Source organism: Xiphophorus couchianus, chromosome 19, assembly GCF_001444195.1.
Source record: "Xiphophorus couchianus chromosome 19, X_couchianus-1.0, whole genome shotgun sequence".
NCBI lineage: Eukaryota > Metazoa > Chordata > Actinopteri > Cyprinodontiformes > Poeciliidae > Xiphophorus > Xiphophorus couchianus.
In genome coordinates this window covers 2523050-2546558 of record NC_040246.1, presented here as the reverse complement: position 1 = coordinate 2546558, position 23509 = coordinate 2523050, and the positions used below count along the sequence as shown (strand labels likewise).

At 40.7% G+C, this 23509-nt stretch overlaps 2 protein-coding genes across 4 annotated transcripts; one reads left to right on the top strand and one right to left on the bottom strand.

Moving 5' to 3' along the window:
- Positions 1-3705: 3705 nt before the first annotated feature.
- psen1 (presenilin 1) lies at positions 3706-18555 on the bottom strand. 3 transcript variants are annotated; one of them, XM_028001341.1, is made up of 11 exons: positions 18404-18555; positions 16678-16761; positions 12699-13015; positions 11419-11560; positions 10899-10966; positions 10570-10790; positions 9053-9151; positions 8255-8347; positions 7998-8174; positions 5593-5711; positions 3706-5357 (listed from the first exon to the last, which is right to left on the bottom strand). In XM_028001341.1, the coding sequence occupies exons 2-11, from the start codon at positions 16711-16713 to the stop codon at positions 5202-5204; spliced, it is 1428 nt and encodes a 475-aa protein (XP_027857142.1). In that variant the 5' UTR covers positions 16714-16761; positions 18404-18555; the 3' UTR covers positions 3706-5201. The 3 variants fall into 3 exon arrangements, with proteins under 3 accessions (XP_027857142.1, XP_027857143.1, XP_027857144.1); XM_028001342.1 differs by having other exon boundaries at positions 7998-8171; XM_028001343.1 differs by having other exon boundaries at positions 12699-13006.
- A 956-nt stretch (positions 18556-19511) lies between these two features.
- On the top strand, positions 19512-22696 carry LOC114134635 (enhancer of rudimentary homolog). Its single transcript, XM_028001362.1, has 4 exons — positions 19512-19678; positions 20562-20649; positions 21135-21255; positions 22460-22696. Exons 1-4 carry the CDS (start codon positions 19676-19678, stop codon positions 22560-22562), a joined length of 315 nt encoding a protein of 104 aa, XP_027857163.1. The 5' UTR covers positions 19512-19675; the 3' UTR covers positions 22563-22696.
- The last annotated feature ends 813 nt before the right edge of the window (positions 22697-23509 follow it).

Below are 23509 nucleotides of genomic sequence, written 5' to 3'. Positions count from 1 at the left end.
CGGAGCACGCCGGCCCTCAAAGCTGCCGGCTGAGCTTCTGCGCCTGCCGCTCCTTGGCGTTAAAGGCGTACTTTGTGTCCTGCAGCTGTTCTATGATCTCCTTGGCCTCCTTCATCTCCACGGTGAGCTGGTTGTACTTCTCGATCAGCTCCTGGTTCTCCCGCCGGAGCTCCACCACCAGCTGACTCAGCTCCTCGCTCTGCTTCCCACAGCGGAGCTTCAGCTGCTCCATCTCCGACAGAGTCTCCTCCATGCGCTTCACCAGGCTCTCCAGCTTTTCCTTAGACATCTTGTTGAATTTTTTTTTTAATTTATTCTTTTCGGAAAGGCATTCCCCCGGGGGTGTTCTGAGGTGTCTGAGCTCAACGCTCGTCTGCAGTGATCGGTAAAACCTGATCCTCGCTGCAGGTTGGCTGCAGGCCTCACATGGAACAGACGTCCCTCCCTGCTTGGTAATCCCCTTAGCAGAGTTATCCCTGGAAACCCGTAACGCGCATAATACCCGTAACACCCATGTCGCTTCTCCTACAGCGACAGCATCCCGTGCATAAGTCCACTCCATGGAGGATGAAAGTGATGGGCAGATTACCTCAGTTCACTCAAGTCTCAAACAAGCTTAAAGGCCTACAAAGAAATGTGACGTCGGCTGAAAAGTCTTTCCTTCTCCCATTGTGTTCATCAGTTTCACTTCTTTCACATGCAGCAAAATGAAGTGTTGGGTATTAGGATTTTAGACGATGGACCAACACTTAAGGTAGTGGATAATTGTGAAATGAAAAGAAAATTTAAGTCTGCAAACCTACTGAGACTTGGCCATGCGCCTAAACTGACATCAGCCATCAAAGAAGCAGCTTATGGATCTGTGGTACCTCTGGAGGAGCAACAAAAATCCACAGCTCAAGTGGGAAAATATGGCTTTTATGGAAGAGGTGCAAAAGCAAAGACATTGCTGCAAGAAAGCGATAATAAAATCTGTTTATAGTTTGGGATAGCTTATAGGAGAAGTCAGCAAACTCTGCTAGAATGAGACCGAAATGAGACCATACAAAAAACTGTGTGTGTGTGTGGAAAACCTTGCAATGCCACCATTGTCATGAGCTCCCCATCTCTGGTGTATCACATAATCCAAACAGAACACATTGTGTTTGGATTCTGTTGTTCTGTAGGGACAGGGAAGATGGTCTTAGTTGAGGGGGATGATAGGTGCACATAAATATGGGGTAATCCTGGAAGAGAGAGACTGGGGTGAAGGTTTACCTTTCAGCAGGATAACAACTGTAAGAATACAACAAGAGCTACATACAGCCATCCATTATCATCCGCTTAATCTGGGGTCAGATCACGAAGGAAGCAGCCCAAAACAGAAAAGCCCAAACGTCCCTCTCTTGGGCCAGCTCTTATGGAGAAATCCCAGCGTTCCCCGTCCAGCCGAGAAACATACTCCCTACAGCGTGTGTCCTGGGGTTTCTTCTTGATTTCCTCCCTGTGGGACGTACTCAAAACCCCTCAGCAGGGACGCCTCCAGGCTCAGGCATCCTAGCTAGATGCCTGAGCCTCCTCACCTGGTTCTTCTCAATGTGTAGAAGCAGCGACTCTGAGTCCCTCCCGGATGACCGAACGTTTCACCCTATTTCAAAGGGAGAGCCCAGAAACCCTTTGGAGGAAACTCACTTATGTCCTCAGACTCTTTCCTGTTTCAAGATAGATCAACCGGAAAATCGAATTTGTGAACAAGACGCAGAGACACTTGAACTCCTCCACTTGGGGCAGGACCATGTCGCTGACCCAGAGGAGGCACTCCACTCTTTTAGCTGTACCAGAGCTGCAATAGCATGGTTTAGAACTGACATGATTCAAGTGTTTGAATGGTCCAGTCAAAGTTCGTGTTTACAGTTGATGATTATATACACAAAAGTTCAATTTGACTGAGCAGAAGCTACTTTGCAGTGATGGAAAAGACTGAGTAATAATTACAGTGGCTTTATGTTCACACCTGTAGAGATAGAGCAAAGTCTTGACAGGGTTTTCCTTAGCCATTTATTAAGAATGAAAACGTACAAAATATGCTTAACATCTGCTAAAAGTGAAAGAAGTGGGAGATTTTGCTGCAATGCTTTCAAGGCAATCTAGCGACCCTATCTGAACCAGGAGCCTAGAAATTAACCGTGTAGCTTCAGAGTTGACATTCCACACAGAGGCATCGCTGAGGACTTGTTAGGCAAGTCACAATATGAGCCGAAACATTCTGGGTAAGCCGCCCTAAGCTGCCAGTGTGCGGGCCAATGCGGCTAAACAGTTCCTATGGAGACAACAACGGTGGTTAGCACTACAGGCAGAAGGCCAACTGCTCCCATCAGCCGACTGGCACCAGGAGATGGTGAGTGAGGAATGCTGGTGTGAGAAATTACCAAGGAATTTTCACAATTTTCCACATCGTTTGCTTAGCATCAGTTCCAAGTGTCACTTCGTTTTGTAACTGTGTAATATGACAATGAAACTAGCCTATAGGCTGCTGAGTCGTGTCACAGCCTGACCTCCGGTCTGCATGCTAAAGGAGAACAAGGAATGAATACCTGAAATAAATGATAGCTGGATAAAAATTACTCACCAACCACTGGATTAGGTACATCCTGCTAGTACAAGGTTGGACGCTGTTTTGTCTTGGGTGACGGTGGCGAGAATGGAAGAAGTTTGTCTTGTAAATGGTGGTTTGCAGGTCATTGTGCGCTTCGGCAACCTGCACCACCTGCCTTGCCTGCTGGTGGTGTTCACAGGGTCCAGTGTCGCCGTGGATGGTAGCCGTGGCTACTATCCAGCAGCTTGCCACCAGAAGATTGTGAATGTGTGCGTGAATGGACTACATAAAGCGCTACACAAGTACAGGCCTTAAGATCCCTCCTTTGATGAATCGTGCGCCTAAAAAAGTACAAACTGCAACACGGTACCTAGGTCAGTGGATCGTTTAAAAGCCAGCATCAGTCCATGATCAGGACCCCATGTTGGTCACAAACCATTTGAAGTAGAATCAGAAACTTCTGGTTTATTGTTGGTGGGTCAGAGATGTTGTTAAACTTGACCAACTTTGTTTTCTTCTCTTTAAAATCAAGATTTGGTGCAATCCACTCCCCGATTTGCTCACCAAGAGAACGAGGCACTGGGTGGAAGCCGGGTTGGGTGATCAGGAGTTAGTGGCATGTCAATTGGCATCGTTTATCGTTGACATGAAAAACAAAATTACTGTTTACTTTATTTTCATTAATAAATATATATACATGAGAAAATATAATTAAATGCAGTTACTCTCTGCAGTTTAGTGATTTAAAAAAATAAAAATAAATCTGACATCTTTATGTAAGTGGGGCCCTGAAGAGTCCTGTTTTAAAATGGGTATGTTTATTAACAGATATATTTGCAGTAACAGCCATACAGTTAACTAAAAAAAAATACTTCTTATTGTCACTTATTATAACAAATACCATAAAATATTGTTTAAAATGTTTAAGTCTAGATTACCTATCTATAAGATGATTTGGTGTACGTCAGCATGTGGTGAGTATATTTTAGCCACTTTTTCTGTCTTAAAAGCCGTTTTAATGAGATTCCAGACACTATTGTCCTTCCACCACACGGTTCAACATGGCATCTTAGTATCTAGTCAGTTGTGTTACGCGCAGCAAAACTCTACAAGTGTTAAAAAGAAAACACTTCATGTTTCACTGTTTATTAAAAAAAAGAACAAAATCGGAATTGGAACAATCTCGCATAACACACAAAAGCCTGTGAAGGAAACTAAAGCAAGTTTCCCTATAAACAAAAACAGGGAGTAAAAGCCGTCTCACAGCAAATATTACTCTTTTGTTCCCTCAGGGGTTCTTCAAAAGCACAAAACCCGAGTGCAACAAAGAAGCAATCAGTGCAGCTGGTCCTCCTTCATATTCAATGTTAGTTCATTATTCAAAGTTTTTTTTATTTTTTTTTTTATTTAAACCAGACTACGTATTTTAGGTTTGATTTTTTTGTCTGTGGCCGAAACACCTTACGACGCATGAGAGAATTGTGAATGGTTTTCCAAAAAATACCAGATTCTGTCATTTAGTAGCACCAAAGGCTGCGGACATTACACAATTTTAGATGTCTAAACACTTACCCCGATAAAAAAAAGAAAACCCAAAACAAAGCAAAGAGCAATTTCTTTTCAGCACAATTAAGGAGAAAATGTATCCCGGCGGCATCCGTGTGATGCAGTAAAGTTCAGTGTTTGATGTGAGCACAGTTCCAAACAGCACCAGGCGAGCGTCATGAGGGCAGCAGTAGCCTAAAGGTTTAGAGTTTGTGACCGGATGATCACAGGTTACAATCCCTGGACAGATTTCGGGGAGGAAGGCAAAACAAAACATAGCACATGTCTGTCACACAATTATAACGACAACTACTGAAATGCCCTCGAGCAAGGCACTGAACTCTCAGAGTGCTCCAGCGGAATCGCTCGGTGGCTTGCGTGGGAAAACTCGGATCACCCTCCCCCCGCCCGCGCTTTCGTCGTCGGAAACGGAGACTCTTGTCCGATGAGGCGTTCGCCTTTGTGGGCGTAAAAATCAGTCAAGTTTGAATCTTGTTCCTTAAGTAAAGCAAAACGATAATGACGCAATTAATATTTCACTCTTTAACAGCAGCGAGCGAAGCGCGCTCCGACGTCTCGTACACGTTCAAACTACACGTCACTATCTACTGGCCGGCGGTGCTGTCCGTCCGTCCGTCCGTTGTTTTTGATGAAAGGCGCAGTAAAGGTTTGGAGCTGAAATGGACCAGAGAGGTTTTTGCTATAATCTTAAAGAGAATACTCCCTCTTCTTGAAGCAGCTACTGTGTAGGTGTCCCTGAGGAAGGCACCTGCTGTAAAGCCCCTTGATGAAGGAGATGGAAACTAAAGAGCCTCCTGAGATCTCTATTTGCTGGCCAAGCTGAAGATTACCTGTCATCTCGATGAAAAAATGTCTCTTTAAAAAAAAAAAAAAGGGTCGTAAAACCTTTAAGAGCAGCCGTCGTCGTGTTCCAGCATCGTGAGGAGGTGTTGGTATGAGGGACGGCTGCGTCGTTCTTTGTTCTCCCGGGCCGCAGAGGGGAAGGTGAAGGCGGTGGGGAAGGGGGGCGAGCGCTGTCGTGCTGTGCGGGTGAGGGTCGTCTCGGGGTCGCGTGGTCCTGCTAAACGTAAAACTGGTGCAGCGCCAGCTCGTCCATGAACGGCCGCACCAGGTTATCCGTGGCGAAGTAGAAGACGAGGCCGAAGAAGATGGAGATGGGCAGAGCGGGGAGAGCTTTCCGGAAGATGGCGAGCAGGAGAAGAGTCAGACATAAACCCTGCAGGGGGGGAGGGGAGAGGGTGTGTGGGGTGAAGAGACGAACATAACACACTCTGTGATTATGATCCAAACAAACTCATCTCTGCAACCAAACAGATCCTTTTTTTTTTAAGTCTTTTTTTTTTAAAAAGTCAAGCGGTTTGCATAAATTGAGGACAGATATGGCGCTGAAAGAGAAAGAGCAGACTGCGGTGGCGTGCGCTTGACGTGAAAATAAGCGGCTGAGCACTCACGATGAGGATGGCTACGAAGCAGGCCAGCGTGGTGTTCCAGTCGCCGCTGGCCGTGGCCGAGGCCTTCCCCACCAGCATGCTGTAGAAGATGAAGTCCCCGAGCCCCAGCTTGACGCCCCCTGAGAACACAGGAGGAGGTCGCCACATTTTTTAGGGTGTAGTCGACTATAAACGCTTCCAAGTTCAGCCAGAAAACAACCCCCCCCCCTGCTTTTCACAGCTGTAATTATTGTGGGGAAAAAAAAAAAGTAAAAATAAAGAGCCCCATATTTACAGAAGATTTAAGTTAGAAAGAGCACGGGGTGTCCAGATGGATAAAGAACATAAAAACTAGCAATTGCCATAAATGATCACTTCCTAATCTGTTTCGACTGAAAGGAGGAGTGACTGCGGCACGGCGAGAGAGAGAGGACGCGTAAAGAAACATTCCAAAAATGTTTTTATATGTTTGCCGAGAAGGAAACGGAGGCGACAAAGCAGAAAAGAATCTGCCATTTAATGGGCTAAAGATTACAAAGCTCATGTTCATGTTAAAACTGGGAAGGGAAGCCAACGAACTCATAATGTACCATTATGGCTGTTTATGAATACAAGTGTAGCCGTGTTTGAACACTTTCCTTTTTGGGGCCTGATGGTCTCGCCTCTGTCAAACTCTTTGAACGACCATCTGTGTGATTTGGGCTTCAGAAATAAACCTGCCTTGTTTTGCACCGTCATTATACAGGAGATGGTAAGCACTTGAATAATCGATTATTCTGGCGATTAATTGATCAATTGTCCTGACGATTAATCGAATAAAATTGTTTAACTTTTTTTTTTTATTCTGCAGATTTTTCATTTAACCACTTCACCCTTTTTTATACAATATTAGAAATGCAATATGCAAACAAACAAACAACTGAATTCATTTTTAAATAAGAAAATGTACATTTTACTGCCTAAAAAGCAACGACATAGCGTCCCTTTAGTAAATCTGGACTGGGTGAAGCTAAAACTTTACCACTTAGAGAAATTTTGGTTATAACATATTCACATGCAAAGGTGTTTTTTCTCCTAAATTCAAAACGTATGTATTTTTTTTGGTGTAATTAATTCTCAGAATATGTTGTTTTATTTCACTAAATGACCTTTTCTTGCGGCTACGTACTCCAGTTAAGAATGAATCAATTATTAAATTAGTTGACGATTATTTCAATAATTACAATTAAGCTGATTAATTTGCTATTTGCTTCCACATTTAAAAAAGTAATCCCAAGTTATTTAAAGACACAGTGAACAAAAGGTTTCCCTCTATGCTGTCAATCTATTAGTGTTTTGTTCCAAATCCCCAAATTTCTTTACCTTTTATGTTGTCATCATTTATCAAGTTTGATTAATTTTCCAGCTATCTGCACAAAAGTGAATTTATCATTTTAAACGAAGAGGCACGGAAAAAGTCAGGTGTCACTTTTTTGAGCTCCGTTTCTTTTAAAGAAACAGACAAAAACATGGAAATGTTAGTTCCATCTTTAAACAAAGTTAAAAACAGGTAAACATAGCGCTATCTACATTAAGAAGTCATTCCTAGTCCGCTGTCGTTCTAGTGATGGAGTGATATTTTAATGATTTAGGCTTATTTAGGGCAAAGAGACAGTTCACACTGAACAGAAAGTTTCCCTTTTGCGCTGATGACATCTAACGTTTTATTTCTAATCCCTCGGTTTTATTAAATTACTATTCACTGGAAATGGACTTGAGCGCAACCAGTGGGAACCCCAGCAAAGGTGTTGCTTTATCATTTAGGGGATCATGGCAAATTTCCATTACAAATGTACACAAGAGTTTGTCGATATCCTGTTGACGTTGGTAAAACACAATTTCGTAATTGTGGTGTTTGCAATAAATAAGAAACGCAATTAAAATCACACGTGAATAAGTTTGTTCACATGATAAGTGGTTAAGAAACATGCCGCGCCGTCGTCCTCCGACCACTTCCTGTCGTCTTTCCTTCCAGTGCTAACATCTGGTTATTGATCACCATGTGAAAAGAGAGTTTCTATTGCAATTTTGCGAAACGCGCTAATTTCAACACAGCCGAAAAACCACCTCATCCTTGCATGGAAACATTTGATCAAAAAACACTTTCTGCTTATTTTTTTTAATTGCCATGTTTCCATGAAGAAACACTCCAATTTGTGCAATTATACGATTATTGGAAACGTAGCTGCAGTTAATAAAGACACAGTGGCGAAAACACCCCCACGTGAACCCATGTAAATATTTAGTTTTCTGGCCAGTTTTATATCCAATACCACTAATTAAAAGGCACTCGGTCAGGTTTTTAATATAATAATATATATATATTTTTTTATCCTGGTAAAATGAAGATTAAATAAAAATAAAAAGATTGAATTTCAAGCACTCACTCTCCTCATCGTCTTCTTCCACAGGCGGACGCGAAGACGGCATCTGTTGGATCTCCCGTCTGGTCTCCTCGGTGGACTGGAGCTGCCCCAGCCGGTGCTCCTGCTGGCTGACCCAGGAGGAGGTGAAGCCGCCGTCGTCCTGCGAGGGACTCGACGGCGCCGGAGACTCTACGGCTGCTGACGAACAACCATGAGTTTCGAATATTAAAGATTGCCTGGGACTGAATCCCTACTCCCTTATCTGAATCCCTACTCACAGTCTTGAGTCTGTTGTTGAGGTGGAGACGCTTCTGCGGAGTTCCTCTTTGGCCTGTCGGTGTCGGCCATATTGACGAGCCACACCATTGTAGCTGGAGAAGAAGGAAATGAGAAAAAAAAAGAAAGAAATTAAACACAAAATCTAAAAGAAGCTTCCATTTCGGCGGTGTGGTTAAGGTTCATTTCACTATTTTATTTGGCGCCTGGATGAACTTACATCAGATAAAATATATAATACTTAATAAAACTGAATTATGTGAAACGCAGACTCTTTAAGTCACAGTTTGGAATCAATTATTGGTTAATTTCAGGACATTTTAATAAGTCATGAGTAATAAAATTAGTGAAACGTGAGAATTGCAATGCAGTTCTAAATACACACAAAAGTACATTTACACCAAAAAAACAGTGAGGTAGCCGTTTCCTAATATTTGATTTATTTTTAGCAATTAAAAATCAGTATGATAAATGACAGAAATAACAGGTTGTGATATGCTAAGCTAAAAATACAGGTTATGGCCTAAATATATTCACTGCAGAAAAAACATTTCATTTTCCAACAAACCCTGATTTTTATCTTTAACTAATGGATTCAGATGCTACGTTTGGAATCTCACATTTCATTCCCCATTACATTCTCCATATTTATTCAGATCAGCAATCAAATCAAACACGCGCTTTTCTAGACTCTTCAAAATTATGAACAAGCTAATAAATCTTAGCCATAATATTGTCTCTACTGTGTGATACCTAAAAAAAAAAAAAACAGACTGAAGATCTTATCTTATCCGACTTACAAGAATAGATGAGAGCTGGAAAAATGGGTTCGTTTCTCTCCTGAGCCGTCTCTACAAGAATCCTCAGCGGTCCTTTGGGGCAGAGCACAGCCAGCAGGTCTGTGATCGGAGAGACGATGAAAATCAGGAACATCATGTCTATGAGGCGTCATCGACAGCTACAAATAAGAAACCGCAGATTTTCTGGCTCCTGCAGTCCTAAATCTTCTCCTTTAAATGGCTTCTTTTATGGGTGCACAGATAAATCAGCCACTGATAAATTGGCCCAGTTTCCCTTAATTTTGGGACGTTGGCCGTTACTTACATGAGAAACTGATCGACCGGCTGATTTTTTTTTGACGATATTTGTGGTTTCTTTCTAGTACTGGCATCAGCCAGTACATGTATGTGTTTGCCAATATGTTGGCACGCTGAGTGATTCTTTTTTGTTTAAATTTAGATTTGAGTATCACTGTCATTTTAATCATGTGTATCTCGAGAAAGAAAAAGAAAAAAAAAGATTACATCGGCTTCAAGAATCGGCCAAAAAGAAAGGAAAAAATAATTTGTCAGCATATATCAGGGGTCGGTCAGATTGATGTCACAGTAGTCAGTATCTACCGTAGAAAGCCTGTATGGCTGTAGCAATAACCGCTCTACTGCCAACTTAGTGACTGTATGTAGCAACCAAAAAATATTATTGGCCAAAATCAGAATTGAAAGATGGGATTTTTTAAAGTTCGGTGATCACTGAAATCACTGATGCAGGAGTGACCTGGTTAACTAGTCTAGCTAGCTAGATAATACTTTGCTGATCCCCGAAGGGGAGAAATTAGTTTGTCTCAGCATGGCACACAATAATAAAAAATGTTATAGTTAACTTGGTAAAAGTTGTTGTGTCAAACCCGCTAAAATCGTTTTGTGTTTTTTTCAGATTGTCTCTACGATTGGGCGAATGGGTCGTGCTCCAAAGCACTTGCAGCCGATTCTGTAAATTTTTAACTGGATGTTGGAAAACAAACCAAAACACTGGTGGTTGTAGTGTGACAACATATGCTAAACCTGGGACCCGTTTTCCCACTCCACATGCTTTGTGTTGACAATACGTTGTTATTCATGTGCGGATACAATTTTTTCCCCTCTTCTACCCTCGAGCTGTTGTTTTTTTTCTCGTCTAACAAAAGGGCAGCGTCTCCCACGATGGCGGCCGCCTCAGGCACCCGTCTACCCACGTCTTATGTTGTTTGTTTGTCTTTGGACAAGCCGTACCGGCATGAATTTCGTTGTGCTTCTGTGCAATGACAATAAATCCGTGTCTGATTCTGCTGGGGGGTTTTTGTTTTCCTTTTTGTTACCACAAAGGAAAAACAGTGTAACCTGTGCCCCGACATGTCATATGTTTATGAGGTTGAAATAAAAACCACATGTCTGGCAGCCGCTGTATGAACTTTAAATGTTGGTAAAAGGGAAAAAAAAAACTAACAAAAACAAAAAACCCTGAGTTTTTGGAGGGTTAGGAAATGGACGAGAAGATTTACCGTAAACGGATATGACTGCCAGGATGAGCCAGGCGGTCCACTCGGGCAGGTATTTGATGAAAACCAGCGCCATCAAGGCGCTAATCATGATGAGGTAGGCCTGCTGGAGCCGCAGAGGTCCTTTCCAGTGAATGCAGATCATGCCGACCACGCCGAAGTTCCACACTACTATCGCCAGGGTGAAGTAGTCCATGGCTACGTTGTAGGTTTTGAAAACCTCCCTAACGGAAAGTTGACGAACGTCAGGAAGTGGCAGACTCCTCCGCACGCACGGAAACCCATTGGTACGTTCGGAAAAATGAATTTAAATGTACGTTAGCGAGACTTACTGGAGGTAGATGAAGGAGAAGAAGAAGAGCAAAAGGAGGGAGGAGAGAAACAGCCAGCCTTGGATCACCTGAGAAAGGAAACATGAGACTGGTTAGCATGTAGCATGGCTAGAGCAGCTTGGTTAATCTGTGTGTTTGTTCCAGTGTTGTCACTGAAGGAACAGGAAGTTTTAATTAGGATTTCTTCTTTTTTTTTCCAATTTAATCAAACATCTGTGAAAGTTTTCACACAAATATGCTTTACTGCAGCTTCACGCAAAATTTTCTTAAAATAAGTATTATATTTCTTTCTAAAATAAGAAAAAGCGCAAAGATGGGTGTGGCTACGCACACTGAAGACTATGGTTGACAAAATATAAAAATAAGTTTAGGGAACCAGTTTAGTTGGGTACCATTATCTTGACCGACCTTCCTTTTGCAATATAAAATGTAAAATGGTAACAAAAGCAAATGTAACCTGAATTAGAAAGGGAAAAAAAATCTCCATATTTATTCACTATATCACTGAAGATTAATGTACCTTGTAGCAGCGATATTTGTACAGCAACACCAGCACCAGAGTCATGACGATAATCACAGTGATCATGATGGTGGCGTTCAGGATGGAGTTGACGGCTCGCTGTGCTACGGTGTCCGTCTCTTCAGGGAATGGCGTGTAGATCCTGGAGACGATGTTGGAAACAAAAGTATCTCAAAAATTGTGTAGGTATATGTGTGTATATACATATAGAAATATATAGATCTGATCACAAAAACAGTCGGAAGCATTTCATGACCTCCAATAGTCATCATAGCACAAATGTCCTCTCTCATCACCAGATCAACCACTTTTCATATTTAGCAAATATGAAACACGCCCTCTGTTTCCCCCTGTTTTTTTCTAAATAAGTCACATTTTTTCCATTGAGTGTATTTTATTTGTTGTACACGATTCAACCGGTAAAATAACGTTTTTTTTCCCATGTTGTAAATCAGAGGTCTCAAACTCCAGTCCTCGAGGACCCCAGAGCTACAGTTTTTAGATGCGCCACAGGTACAAAACGCCAGAATGAAATGGCTTAACTACCTCCTCCTTGTGTAGATCAGTTCTCCAGATCCTTGCTAATGACCTAATTATTCTATTCAGTTGTGGTGCAGCAGAGGCACATCTAAAAGTTGCAGGACTGCGGCCCTCGAGGACTGGAGTTTGAGACCCCTTTTGTAAATTAAAGCTAAATTGTCGTTTATTTAAAAATAATAATAATAACTGGAGAGAAAAAAAAGCAGCAGGACGGAATCATAACTGAGCTCAACTTGCCCCAAAGCTATCTTTCGACTTTAAAAAAGTGTTTCACTTTTCCCTTCAGGTTGTCGCCTCATGCAGTAGCTCATATATGGCACAACTGATACATTAAAAAAATATCTAAAAATATATGTTATGTTCTAAACACAGCTCTCATAAAGCTTATGATAGACCAAATTCACTTTCAAGTGTGAAAACATATTTTTAAGAGATAAAAGTTTAACCACTGTGCCAATGGAGTTCTTACATCCACAAACTTTAGAAAAAGATTCCTTCCTCTTACATATTTGATCAATGTTTTTACTGTTTCCTAGAAACAACGGGTTGGTCCACATGACCTGTTATTCTGTCAATTGCTGACAGAATTTAAAGAAAAAGAAACACACAATGCCTCCACCTAGTGGTAGTTCTGTTTTACTACACGCCAAGACAACCAGAGGTGTGAGTGGTTTTAAATGAGGTCAGAGTCCACAGTGACGCCCCCGTTCAGCGCCTGATAAGGCTCATAAAGCACTCACAGCCTCTGGCCGTCGTTCTTGGTGTAGAAGCTGACGGACTTTATGGTCGCCACCACCACCACCATGCACAGCGTCACGGGAACAAAGAGCATGATGACGTGCTTGGCCCCGTATTTCAAGGTCATCTCCTCGTCCTCCTCCTCTTCGTTCTCCACCACTTGAGCGGGATGGGCGGCCGGGGGCTGGCCGTTCGGCTCGGGTCCGGAGCCATCGCCCCCTCCCTCATCGCCAGAGCCTCCCCTGGACCTGGCTCTCGTCGCCGGGGCCTCCTGGGGTTGCTGGACGGCCTCTGGGCTCGTGTTCGCCTGCTGTTGGTCCTTCAGGCAAAAAAGCAGAAGGAGCCTCGTTATGATTCGTATGCAAGACTTGGAAGGATACAACATGTCACATTTCCATAATCAATCTGGCCAGTTGGATGAACTCCCACTCTCTTAATGAAGTTCTTAAAGAGTTGGGAAGTTTGTTCCTTTGCATTTTTGTGTTGGGGAGATTCTACCTCTTTGAGCTTTTCTTTAGTTTCCTTGTAATGACCAGCAGATTCAGTCATCGGCTGAGCACAGACGTTTAAAGATTCTTTCATCGAAAGCAGATTCGGAACAGCATGGTTGCTGCTGGAGTTGAACACAGAGCAGAGGAGGAAGGTGCAAACATCAACACTGCACCCGGTTCTGCTCCGGTTACCGAGCGACTGAAGCAGGAAGCTGTACTCACTCCAGCTGCAGATGTCAATACAAGACTTTTTGTCAAGTAATCAGTGAGTGAAAAACTCTGTTATTCCTTTTACAGGTGAAGAAAATGTATGAAGCAACTTAAAACATCCAACTTATCGTCAAAGTACACAGAGGTTTTCTAAAACTGATCTTACTAGGGATGCACCGATAAGCCGATTTATTTAACTTTGGGAGATACTTACATGTGAAACTGATCTTATCTGCCTCCGCAAAAGTCGTAAATCACATTACATCTGCACATGCGCAGTTAACAATAGCCCCCCCGCTTTTGCCAACTTAGCAACTTTTCTCTTCTTTTTCTCTTCATTTAGTTTAGTGACTTTTCACATAGAAAAACATTTGCTATTGGCCAAAATTGGAATCGGTGCACCCCAAGTTTCTAGAGCTTAGACTTGTATTAGTGTGATTCCAGAGGAAGGTTGATGGGAGTTTTTTCACGTGCATTACCTTCTCCACTGCTGCACACTGCCTTACAGCCGGCTGAAAGTAAACTACAAAAATGTCGGCTCACTTCCAAGGAGGACAAAAATGGCTGTTTGGAAATATTTCCAGTCATGAAAAAATGATGAGGTTGAAGCTGAAGGAGCGCCACCTGTCTTTTTTTTAATGGAAACGCTGTTTCACAGTTAATATCAAGTGTTTGTCACGTTGATATTAACACATATGTTAAAAATTTGACTATTTAAGTAGAAAACCAGCTAATACTTTGTGTTATTTTGTAAAAAGCAGAACATCAGTAAGGTGTACAAGACAGTACACAACTAGTGGGTGTTTGGCAAAATCTAAAATAAATGATGAAGTTCATGAAGCAAAATGTTATAAATAACAGAAATATTCTCTGGACACATTAAAAGTTGCTGTATATTAATAAAGTTTGCCGTTTTTCTCTTTGTCCGTTATAACGTTTTTCCCATCACTCTGTCAGGTTTACAATCTCAGTTCCTGAAATTAATATCAGGTGTGGGCCATCTGGGGGTTTAACGACCTGACCTGCATTTTTACACATCGTTGTTCCTAATCCTGTCACGATGAATCAGTTCACCACAGGATAAATCAAAACCACTTTTGCATTTGTTTGACTCTTTCTACTAAAGACTGGATGACGACAATTTTCACTCTGGTGCTTTGGTCCCAACTAGCCCCTTTTTGAAGGACAATTTTGTGTACAGAAACTTCATAACTCATTTTATTTGTTGTTTTGTTTATTTATTTTGTCCATTTAAATGTCTTCCAGTCCCAGTCTTAAATAGTCATTAGCGTATAAGGTTCGTTGATCTTTCAGAATGTGTTCTTGCGTTATTATGCCTTTCCCATTGTATTACTTTGAAAATGGCCTCAAAACAACAATATTGTCTTTTGTCGCAGCAACTTCTGGGACAATTCATCGACCAGCCAAACTTTTTATTGTGACAGGAGCAGTTCTTCCCGAGTTAAACGTGTTGCAACGTCGGTGGCAGCAAGCAGAGACAGAGCTCGCTGCTTCGGGCTCGGCTGTTGAGCAACAGTCGGGGGAAATTATAGTCCGAGAAGGATGAAGACTAAACTGTGAATGTAAGCAGAATTAGACGTACATTACTTCACCTTTTAGGGAAAACCGGAGGGACGCTGACTTCTCACTCGGGTGTGAGAACAGCCACAACATATAAACCGCTGACTTCAGCGCTAAATTTATAGCATTTCAGTACCGAACAGGGCGCAGCAGTGGTGCTAAAAAGTGATGTCAGACTTGCTGTAAAGCCCCTTAAGGATGTGTTCTGTCAGCAAAAGAAAAAAAACCAACCTAACATCTAAATTCAGATAAAATAAGTGCTTGAGATTCAAGTGCCAGACTGTGAGGCAAGTTGATACTTGTAGTCTGGGGGAGCATGAAGCACTTCGACCAGACACGATCAGAGCGCGGCGGGAGGCGTTGCCAGAAATCAGGTGATAACGGTGAGAGCTACGTGAACCGTGTTCTGTGCGCCGTTGTTTCTCAGGCCTGGGAATGAGGCCAAGGACGCACGATGCAGAGTCAACTGGTGTTAAATTAAACAGCGTTTAGCAGCAACTCCAACAGGTGTTGGGTGACATTTCCACAGTGAATCAGAAATCTGACCAGAAATTATTACTAAAAATGACACGGTATGCAAAAAATAGTCATACTGTGTATAATAAGTATTATAGTAATAGTGTAATACTGTCAGGTGATGTTTTACAGTGCGACATCTAGAGTGAATAATGTTCTGCCCAGGATATACAAGCCTTTGACTCCGTCCTTCAGCTGTGAAGTAAACACCTGTATTTACAGTAACAGCAGATTAGTAAACCAGAGCGGCTGAAAGAAGTTTTTTATGTTACAACCACAAATTTTCATGTTTCTTAGCAGCATTCAATGTGACAGACACAGCAGTGCATGAATGGAAGTTCAAAGATAAGAAAAATGTGATATTTCCTTCCGAATTTAAAATGTGGTGTGTGTCAATATCCAGCTCTCTTTAAAACCCCTACATAAAATCTAATACAACCAACTGATTTTAGATGTTAACTAATTAATAAATAGATTTAATTATACTCTGATGTGCTCTTAGTACAAATACAGTGAGACAACTTTGACTTAAACACCAAAAATAAGCAGAAAACCCTCGAACGCACCATTCCTACAGTAAAGCAGAGTGGCGACGACGACGTCCTCTGGGGATGCTTTAATTCAGCAATGAGAGAAAAGCTGGTCATAAAAAAAAATTGCTAACCACAGACTGAATCAGCCAGTTCCCATGAAGAATAACCAAACAAACAATTTCTAGATGTGAAAATCTGACTGGAATAAGCCCTAAAAGGTGGATTTACTATTTAATTAAATTTATATGCAACTTGTGTAAAAATTCTGGACAACCTTCTGTTGGTCCAGGACACAAATACAGTTTTTGGGATGGGAATGTGAAAAAATGTAAAAAAGCTAAAGCTTTGTGAATACTTTTGAACAGCACCATATTGCTTCATAAACTCAACGAAGTCTAGAACTTAGATGTAAAGCATATACAGTTGCGATCCAAAAAGGCCAAACAACAACCAAACTTTACTGACGTTACAGGAACTTCTCCACTCTGCATGACATCAAACTGACCCAGCGCTTTGATGCGGAAAATGTTTAAACCAAAAAAAAAAAAAAAAATTGTTGTGTAATTATTACCCCACACTTTCCAGAAACAGACACACAGAAAGAGAGAGAGAGAGTCGTCTAACTGCTGTGACCGAGGCTTCATACTGACCATATTGTTTTCAACATCCTCTGCGTTGTTCGCCATGTTGGCTCAGCCGACACTTGCGCTCACATGCAAACAATCCGCTTTCACCTTGATGCAAGAGAAGAAGTAGAAGAAGAAGAAACAGTCATGATTAGACCACCAGAAACAAATAAAGAGAACAATCTTCACTGAAACCATTTGAAATGACCTCAAACTGGGTGATTAGGAACAAAATGGCACAACCAGTGGCGGTTTCCGATATCTGCAATGTGGGAGGCGGCCCAGGGCGGCTTCTCCTCAAGGGCGGCCACATTAATAAAGAGTTGTGCAGTTAAATCGGTGGCCTACTTCTGGATTGAAAACTAATTATTTTAACACAGGGTAGGACTTTTTAAAACATTTGAGAAAATTTCATTTATGTTTCTTGAAGTGTAATAATGTACACTGTCGTATTAAAAGATCATTTCTTAGAGGTTTCTTAACAGTTGCGTGTTGAAATTTGTGTTTTGGTGAAAATGAAACTGCAGTACACAGAATTTCAGAAATGTTTGACTAACGGTGCAGCTTATTTTAATTGCATTTTCTACCGAATTTATTTTTTGCATCATTGTGTGCTTGTAACTGCGTGGCTCACAGTATGTATGCTTCTTATTAGGTGTGTTTATAGCACTATCCTAGGTTGTTCCACATTATTTCAAATAAAATAATAAAAGAAACTAAGTGTGCCTGCAATGGCACATGATGATCTTAAGGTTGGGTCAAGGCTCCAAACAGGCTAGGACCTCCTCTGAATACAACAATAATGTAAGAAGTCCACAAGTGGAGACAGTTATTGTGACAAGACTTCCTTCCAGTATTGGGTCACAACATTTGTGAGGATGTGTCATGCACAACAGAGACTATGAGACTCTGCACACGGCTTCGTATTAGAAGAAAAACCTCAATGTCACGCATATGTTTGTAACCAAGCACATACTGGCAGTCCAGGGTAAAACTAACACTATGAAGAGAAACAAAGACATGAAGTCATATTTTACTCATTGAAAGTTTGTTGAAACTCTGAACAACCTCAAAAGAGCAAAGCATATAGTGAAAAGCTTCAGCAGCATTTATTTAAAAGGGATTTTAGAGATAGAGAGATTTTAGTGAATGTGCCACCAATTATGTAAAAAAATATCTATTCACTTACCTCAAATTAAAGGTTTAAATTTAAGGAATTTTGTTACTTTACAATCAAACACTATGCTGATGTGATTTAAGGGGTTTTATTTTCAGGCTTCTTGCTATTTCTTTAATACGATATTTGTCTGCATTTGTGTTATTGAAGTGTCTGAAATCCGGAAATCCTATCCTGCCAAACAAGATCTAAACTCCTCAATAAACTTTTGAAGATTAGGACACATCAGTATATTAAGAATGCCAATATGATTTCCAGTAGTGGCAACAGTGCTGATTAATAATCCCCTAGAAAATGCCCGCCATTAATATTTGCCGAGATGCTACGGAGCAATAACGACTTCCTCATGCTAGATGATAAGCAGGAAACCGTAAGCTTGAGATAAAAGCTGTAAACCCTGTTTTAATGCTCACATGGGCATTTTACCATTAGGTAAACGCTACATTGGCTAGTCAATGTTAGCCAGTGTTGTCTTTACGGCACAGCGGAGCTAAAGCGGCTAACACTGGGTAAACCCCACAGCTCAAATTAAATGCGGTTCTTTAATAATACTCCATGAAAACCCGCACTTACCTACAGCGAATGTTGTGTACTTTATTTAAAAATTGTGTTTAGCGGGATTAAAACCCGGACAATCACTCCTCCTCCTTTTTGTTGTTCCTGCCTTCCTCCCAGAACATCCGTCCGCTTCCTGCTCGAGTCGATTCGGCTCCCATCGAGCTGCAGGGGCGGAGCTCCGCAGGCAGGCGGAAACAGCTCCAGTGGAAGGCGGAAACAGCTCCAGTGGAAGGCGGAAGCAGCTCCACCAATACTTCACAATAACAGGCCCTATTATTCACGAGCCTCAACCTATAAATATACATACCCAACAGTAGGATTACATGAACTAAGTCCTAAATATTTTATTCTAGACGTTCAATGTAAAGTAGTATAGGTGTCAATTAAAATTTGAGATGTTATTAATTTTGAGTGACAACCAATTGTGTAAAGTACTGTAGACCAACAGGCACAAGAAAATGGGTCTCATCAATTGATTCCTCAATTGTTTTTACAGAATTCAGATGCATCTACTTCAATTTAAAACCCTTAAAACATCTACAACAGGATGTATTTGGTGTCTTATTTTAAATTGAGCTTTTTTTTTTTTTACCTTTAGAGAAATGGATCACTTGATAAATTTAATGAGAGTACTGTTGAGGATAGCTGTTTCTAAATGTGCCACTGCTAAGCAAGATCCTTGTTCATTCATAGTTGAGTAAAATAGATTTTAAGACCTGATTAATGAATTAATTATCACATGTATGTCATAATTTTAGAAAAAATTTGAAATTTTTAAATTTATAAGAGTATTCTTGATTAAGTGAATGAAAGGTTGAGGTGTGTGGCTTTACATATTTTTGTCATATTGTGGTTCAGTGCTTTTAAGGTTATATTTATTAAAGAAGTTGAGTACTCTAAAACTTTTCCCGTTAACATCTACAAGGTCTTTCACAAAAACAATGCCTTTACTACACCAATCCTTCTTGGATAAGGACTTTTTGTTGCAAATGATCACTGAGTGATTCCATAAAGCAGAAGCACGTGGAGAAAAATTATGGGTAAATATCGAGTATGCAATGATCTGTTTGTGTACATAACATATCAACAGCAGGATGAACTTTTTCAGAGGTGAAAGATGAGTATTTCCGCCCACCGGTGGAGCTGCTTCCGCCTTCCGCCGGAGCTCCACTATATTCTCCTCTCTTTCATTCTGTTTCCTGTCAGTTAATTGTACTTCCGGTGACAGAGGTCAGCTCGCTCGAACGTAACAGGTATCCCTGAAAATCTACGAAAGCCACCAAAAACATGGTACGTTTGAATGTTAGGTTTAGTTGCGGAAATTACGTTTTACACCTTCCAATGAAAACCAAAGCCTGCGCGTTATGTCAAATTAATTATGGCGACTTAAACGAAAACTTACGGTAAAGACAGTAGCTAACGTTAGCGTGAAATATCTGAGACACACTTAAATGCGGCAACAACAAAGCTCACCGATAAAACGACCAATTATTTTGGTGCAAGTTCAGCTTTAACAACATATTTCGGTGGTTATTCGTTGTTTAGTCATTTTTAACCGTAAATGACGGAGTGTAGCATTTTCCATTTTCATTTTCCTCATAGCAAACTGTCTGTAAATGTTCATTTGAAAACGTGAAAGTTACAGTGTGGGAGTCAAAGTCAGTCATTTCGGGTGTGAAAAATATACATCGTGTCCGCCACAGCAGAACTTAAGATTGCCATAACCACCTAATGATAAACGTGTACCTCGTTTTGGTATCATAAATGTTATTTAATTGTCTTAACAGCCCAAAGCTGTGCAATTCAATGATCATTAACTGTTTAACTGATAATAACCATATACGGGTTGGTTTGTGAGATAACGCTTTTGTAGGTTTTATGGAGTTTCAGACAAATCATTTTCATTCACACCGTTTAACTATATAGCACTTTGTAAGCTTTATGGAATGTGAACTTTATTTTTATTAACATAATATTGTTGGAGCTGAGAAACAAAGCACTGTTGTATATTCAAGGCCTGCTGTCGAAAGGTCTCATTTACTGTCACGTCTGAAACAACGCGCGCACACATAATTCATATATTTAAAGTAGCTTTTATTTACTGGAAAACAAGTGTGCTTTGAATGAGACGATTGCTTTTAGTTGCATGTAACGGTGTCACTATGAATTTCAGTCTCACACCATCCTGCTGGTGCAGCCCACGAAGAGGCCAGAGGGTCGGACATATGCTGATTATGAATCGGTCAATGAATGTATGGAAGGTAAGCGGAAGCAGAACGCTACAAAAACAATTTGCCCATTTGCAAAGTCACAGAAGCTTTCAAAATCTCTCTCTCTTTTTTTGTATTTTCATTTGCCAAACCAAAACCTGAACACTCTTAACGCGTCAAGAAATTTCTTGCCAGGGGACATTGAGCAAAGTGACTCAGTACGCAACACGTTGCGCTCTATTGAAGTTCATGAACCAAAAAAGCAATTGAACTATTTTCTCTTTCCTGAACACCAACACTATTATAACAAAATGACAAGGTCAATATCGAAGCATTAATATAAACACTTTTTCATGGAGTGAAATATTGTTGGTCCATCCACAACCGGCAGTACATTTTCATTCATTTTCCAGTCAGAATCTGTGATCGAAAGATTGAGAAGACATTTCTACAAATGTCTCGTTCACATTGAACTGGCATTATGTGTCTGTTCTTACCACAACAGTGTGATCTATTGCATTTTTTGCATCCTGCAGGCGTTTGTAAGATGTATGAGGAGCATTTAAAGAGAATGAACCCCAACAGTCCGTCCATCACATACGACATCAGCCAGCTGTTTGACTTCATCGATGACCTTGCCGACCTCAGCTGTTTGGTGTAAGTCGATGTAAAATAATCCTTCCTGATTGTTAATCTTTAAAAAAAAAAAAAAAGTAAATTTCACACTAACAAAGCTTTTACATTTTGGATGCTACCTTTAAGTGTTATTATTAGACTATAAATCAACACAAAACTAGTAAGTAAAATATTACGCCACACATTCACTGGAAGAGCTACAAATGGCCAACGGGGCACACTTTTACATCCCCGATGTAGAGACGATGTATGAACATTCCCTGATATTTACACAAGAATTTAGGGAAGTAAACTGGACTTTTGTTTAAGACTGAAAAATTGACAAATATTTCAAGTGCTGCAAAAAGAGTCAAACATATCGATCGACTCGTGCTGTGAATGAGGCTGCAGAAATGGAGAGGTGGATACTCTGGTGGTGATTATAACAGAGCTTTGATATGAAAGAGGTTTATGTGTTCTCCACTGGAACCATTTCAGTTGTTTAGTTTAAAAGTAAAAAAAAAAAAAAAAAAAAAAAACAAAGAAACATTCACAAAGTCAGAAAAATTTAATTTAAGTGGACCTACCTCCGCCTTCGAGGACATAGCTCCTCCTCAGAGTCACAGTGTCCAAGCTTCTGCCCCACAAAGCAGCCCTCCCTTTCAACTCCCCCAATCAGCTCCTTCAGACTAGCCAGCAGCAATTAGCAAACACCTGGAGGAACTGAGCACCTGCAAAGCTCATTGTACAAGCTACTTCTCAGTGCAAAAAAAAGTTGATAAAAGTTCAATAGGGGAGCCATGTTGTGATGACTTCCTGAAGGCAGAGCTTCAGAAAGAGCAGGCGTTTCTTAAAGAGACAGAGTACCAATTTTTAGACGTTAAATTACATAGTTGAATTTCTTTTATATTTGATATTTACAGCGTTTTTTATCACAACAGAAAGTAGCATCGTAACTTGATATTGAAAACTAAAGGTCTCTCCTAACATGCCTTTTTTTTGTTAATTGAGTTTGTATTTTCATAGTTTAGCAGCTTCGTAGAGACATAGAGCTGTCCACCTATCAAATGTAACCATTTGAGCAACTTTTAAAGCTCCTATTCTAAAAATTAGGAAAGGGTCATCCTCTGGGGCACAAGAAGACTTTGGTCAATATCAAAGCAGTTGTATGTTTTCAAAATGAACGGCGGCGTCTTGTTGTAAGGAGTCAGGTGCAAACAGACCTAAACCTGTCGTTCCGTCTTAGGTATCGTGCCGACACGCAGACGTACCAACCGTACAACAAGGACTGGATCAAAGAGAAGATCTACGTGCTGCTTCGTCGCCAAGCCCAGCAGGCGGCCAAGTGAAGACCATGAGAAAATGTGGGGCGTGGGGTAGGGAGGGGCATATAAAGGTTGTGTTTTTGGAGTTCTTTTCACATGGGGAGTGTATTTTATATATCCTTGTTTGACTTATTAATAAAGATTCCTATTAAACACTAGTTCTTATGTTGCTTAATAATCTGCATACAAACAATACACAGCACTTCGAACATGACCCGTTTGGTGGTGGCAGCATCATGCTGCGGTGGGATGCTTCTTTTTTTTTCAACAGAGCGAGGGAAACCGCTTAGAGCTGACTGGAACATGGACGGAGCAAAAATAAAGGGCAAAATGCAGCAACAGGATTAGATCAAATTGAAAGTTTTAATTTAATCGGGCTAAATACAAATGCATGCCGCACCTTTCAGATTTTTATTTGAAAAGTTTTAAACCAGACATTCTTTTTCTTCTACCTGGTTCGTAATTATTACAAGCTAATATAATGAAGTTTGTGGTTGGCAAGTGACAAGATGTGATAAAACGTTGCAAATACTTTTGTAAGGTACTTTATTTGGCGAGTGATTTTAGGAGAATAACTTAGAAGAAATAAAGTTAAAAAATTGTATTAATAAAAAAATCAATAAAAAAAACAATGGAAGAGACCTGTTAAGCACGTGTTTAAAAAACATGAACCAGTTTAAGTAACAGGCATGGATTATTTTAGGGCTGTAATTAACTTTTACTCAAATTCCACTTGGCTTTTTCCAGATGTGTGTTCGAGTACGGAAGTTTGGATTTTCAGCCCATTTGGTGGTCCCTCTCGGTGCATTTTTCAACTCGATACTTAAAATGGTTCAAGCTATCAAATATATTTTTTACACATTCTTAACAGCCTTTCCCATTGTTTCTATCGATTTGTATTAATCTCATTTTAGCTATTGTGAGGCAGTTTCCTGAAAACACTCGTAACCCAGGAGGAAAAAATATACTGG

Coding starts and splice junctions, on each gene's coding strand:
- psen1 (XM_028001341.1), bottom strand. CDS start 16,713: ATGGCGAACAACGCAGAGGATGTTGAAAACAATATG. Junction 11,561..12,698: donor AAGAACGACGGCCAGAGGCT/GTGAGTGCTTTA, acceptor CATCGTCTCCAG/GATCTACACGCCATTCCCTG. Junction 10,967..11,418: donor ACAAATATCGCTGCTACAAG/GTACATTAATCT, acceptor TTCCTTTCTCAG/GTGATCCAAGGCTGGCTGTT.
- LOC114134635 (XM_028001362.1), top strand. Junction 20,650..21,134: donor GGTCAATGAATGTATGGAAG/GTAAGCGGAAGC, acceptor TGCATCCTGCAG/GCGTTTGTAAGATGTATGAG. Junction 21,256..22,459: donor GCCGACCTCAGCTGTTTGGT/GTAAGTCGATGT, acceptor GTTCCGTCTTAG/GTATCGTGCCGACACGCAGA.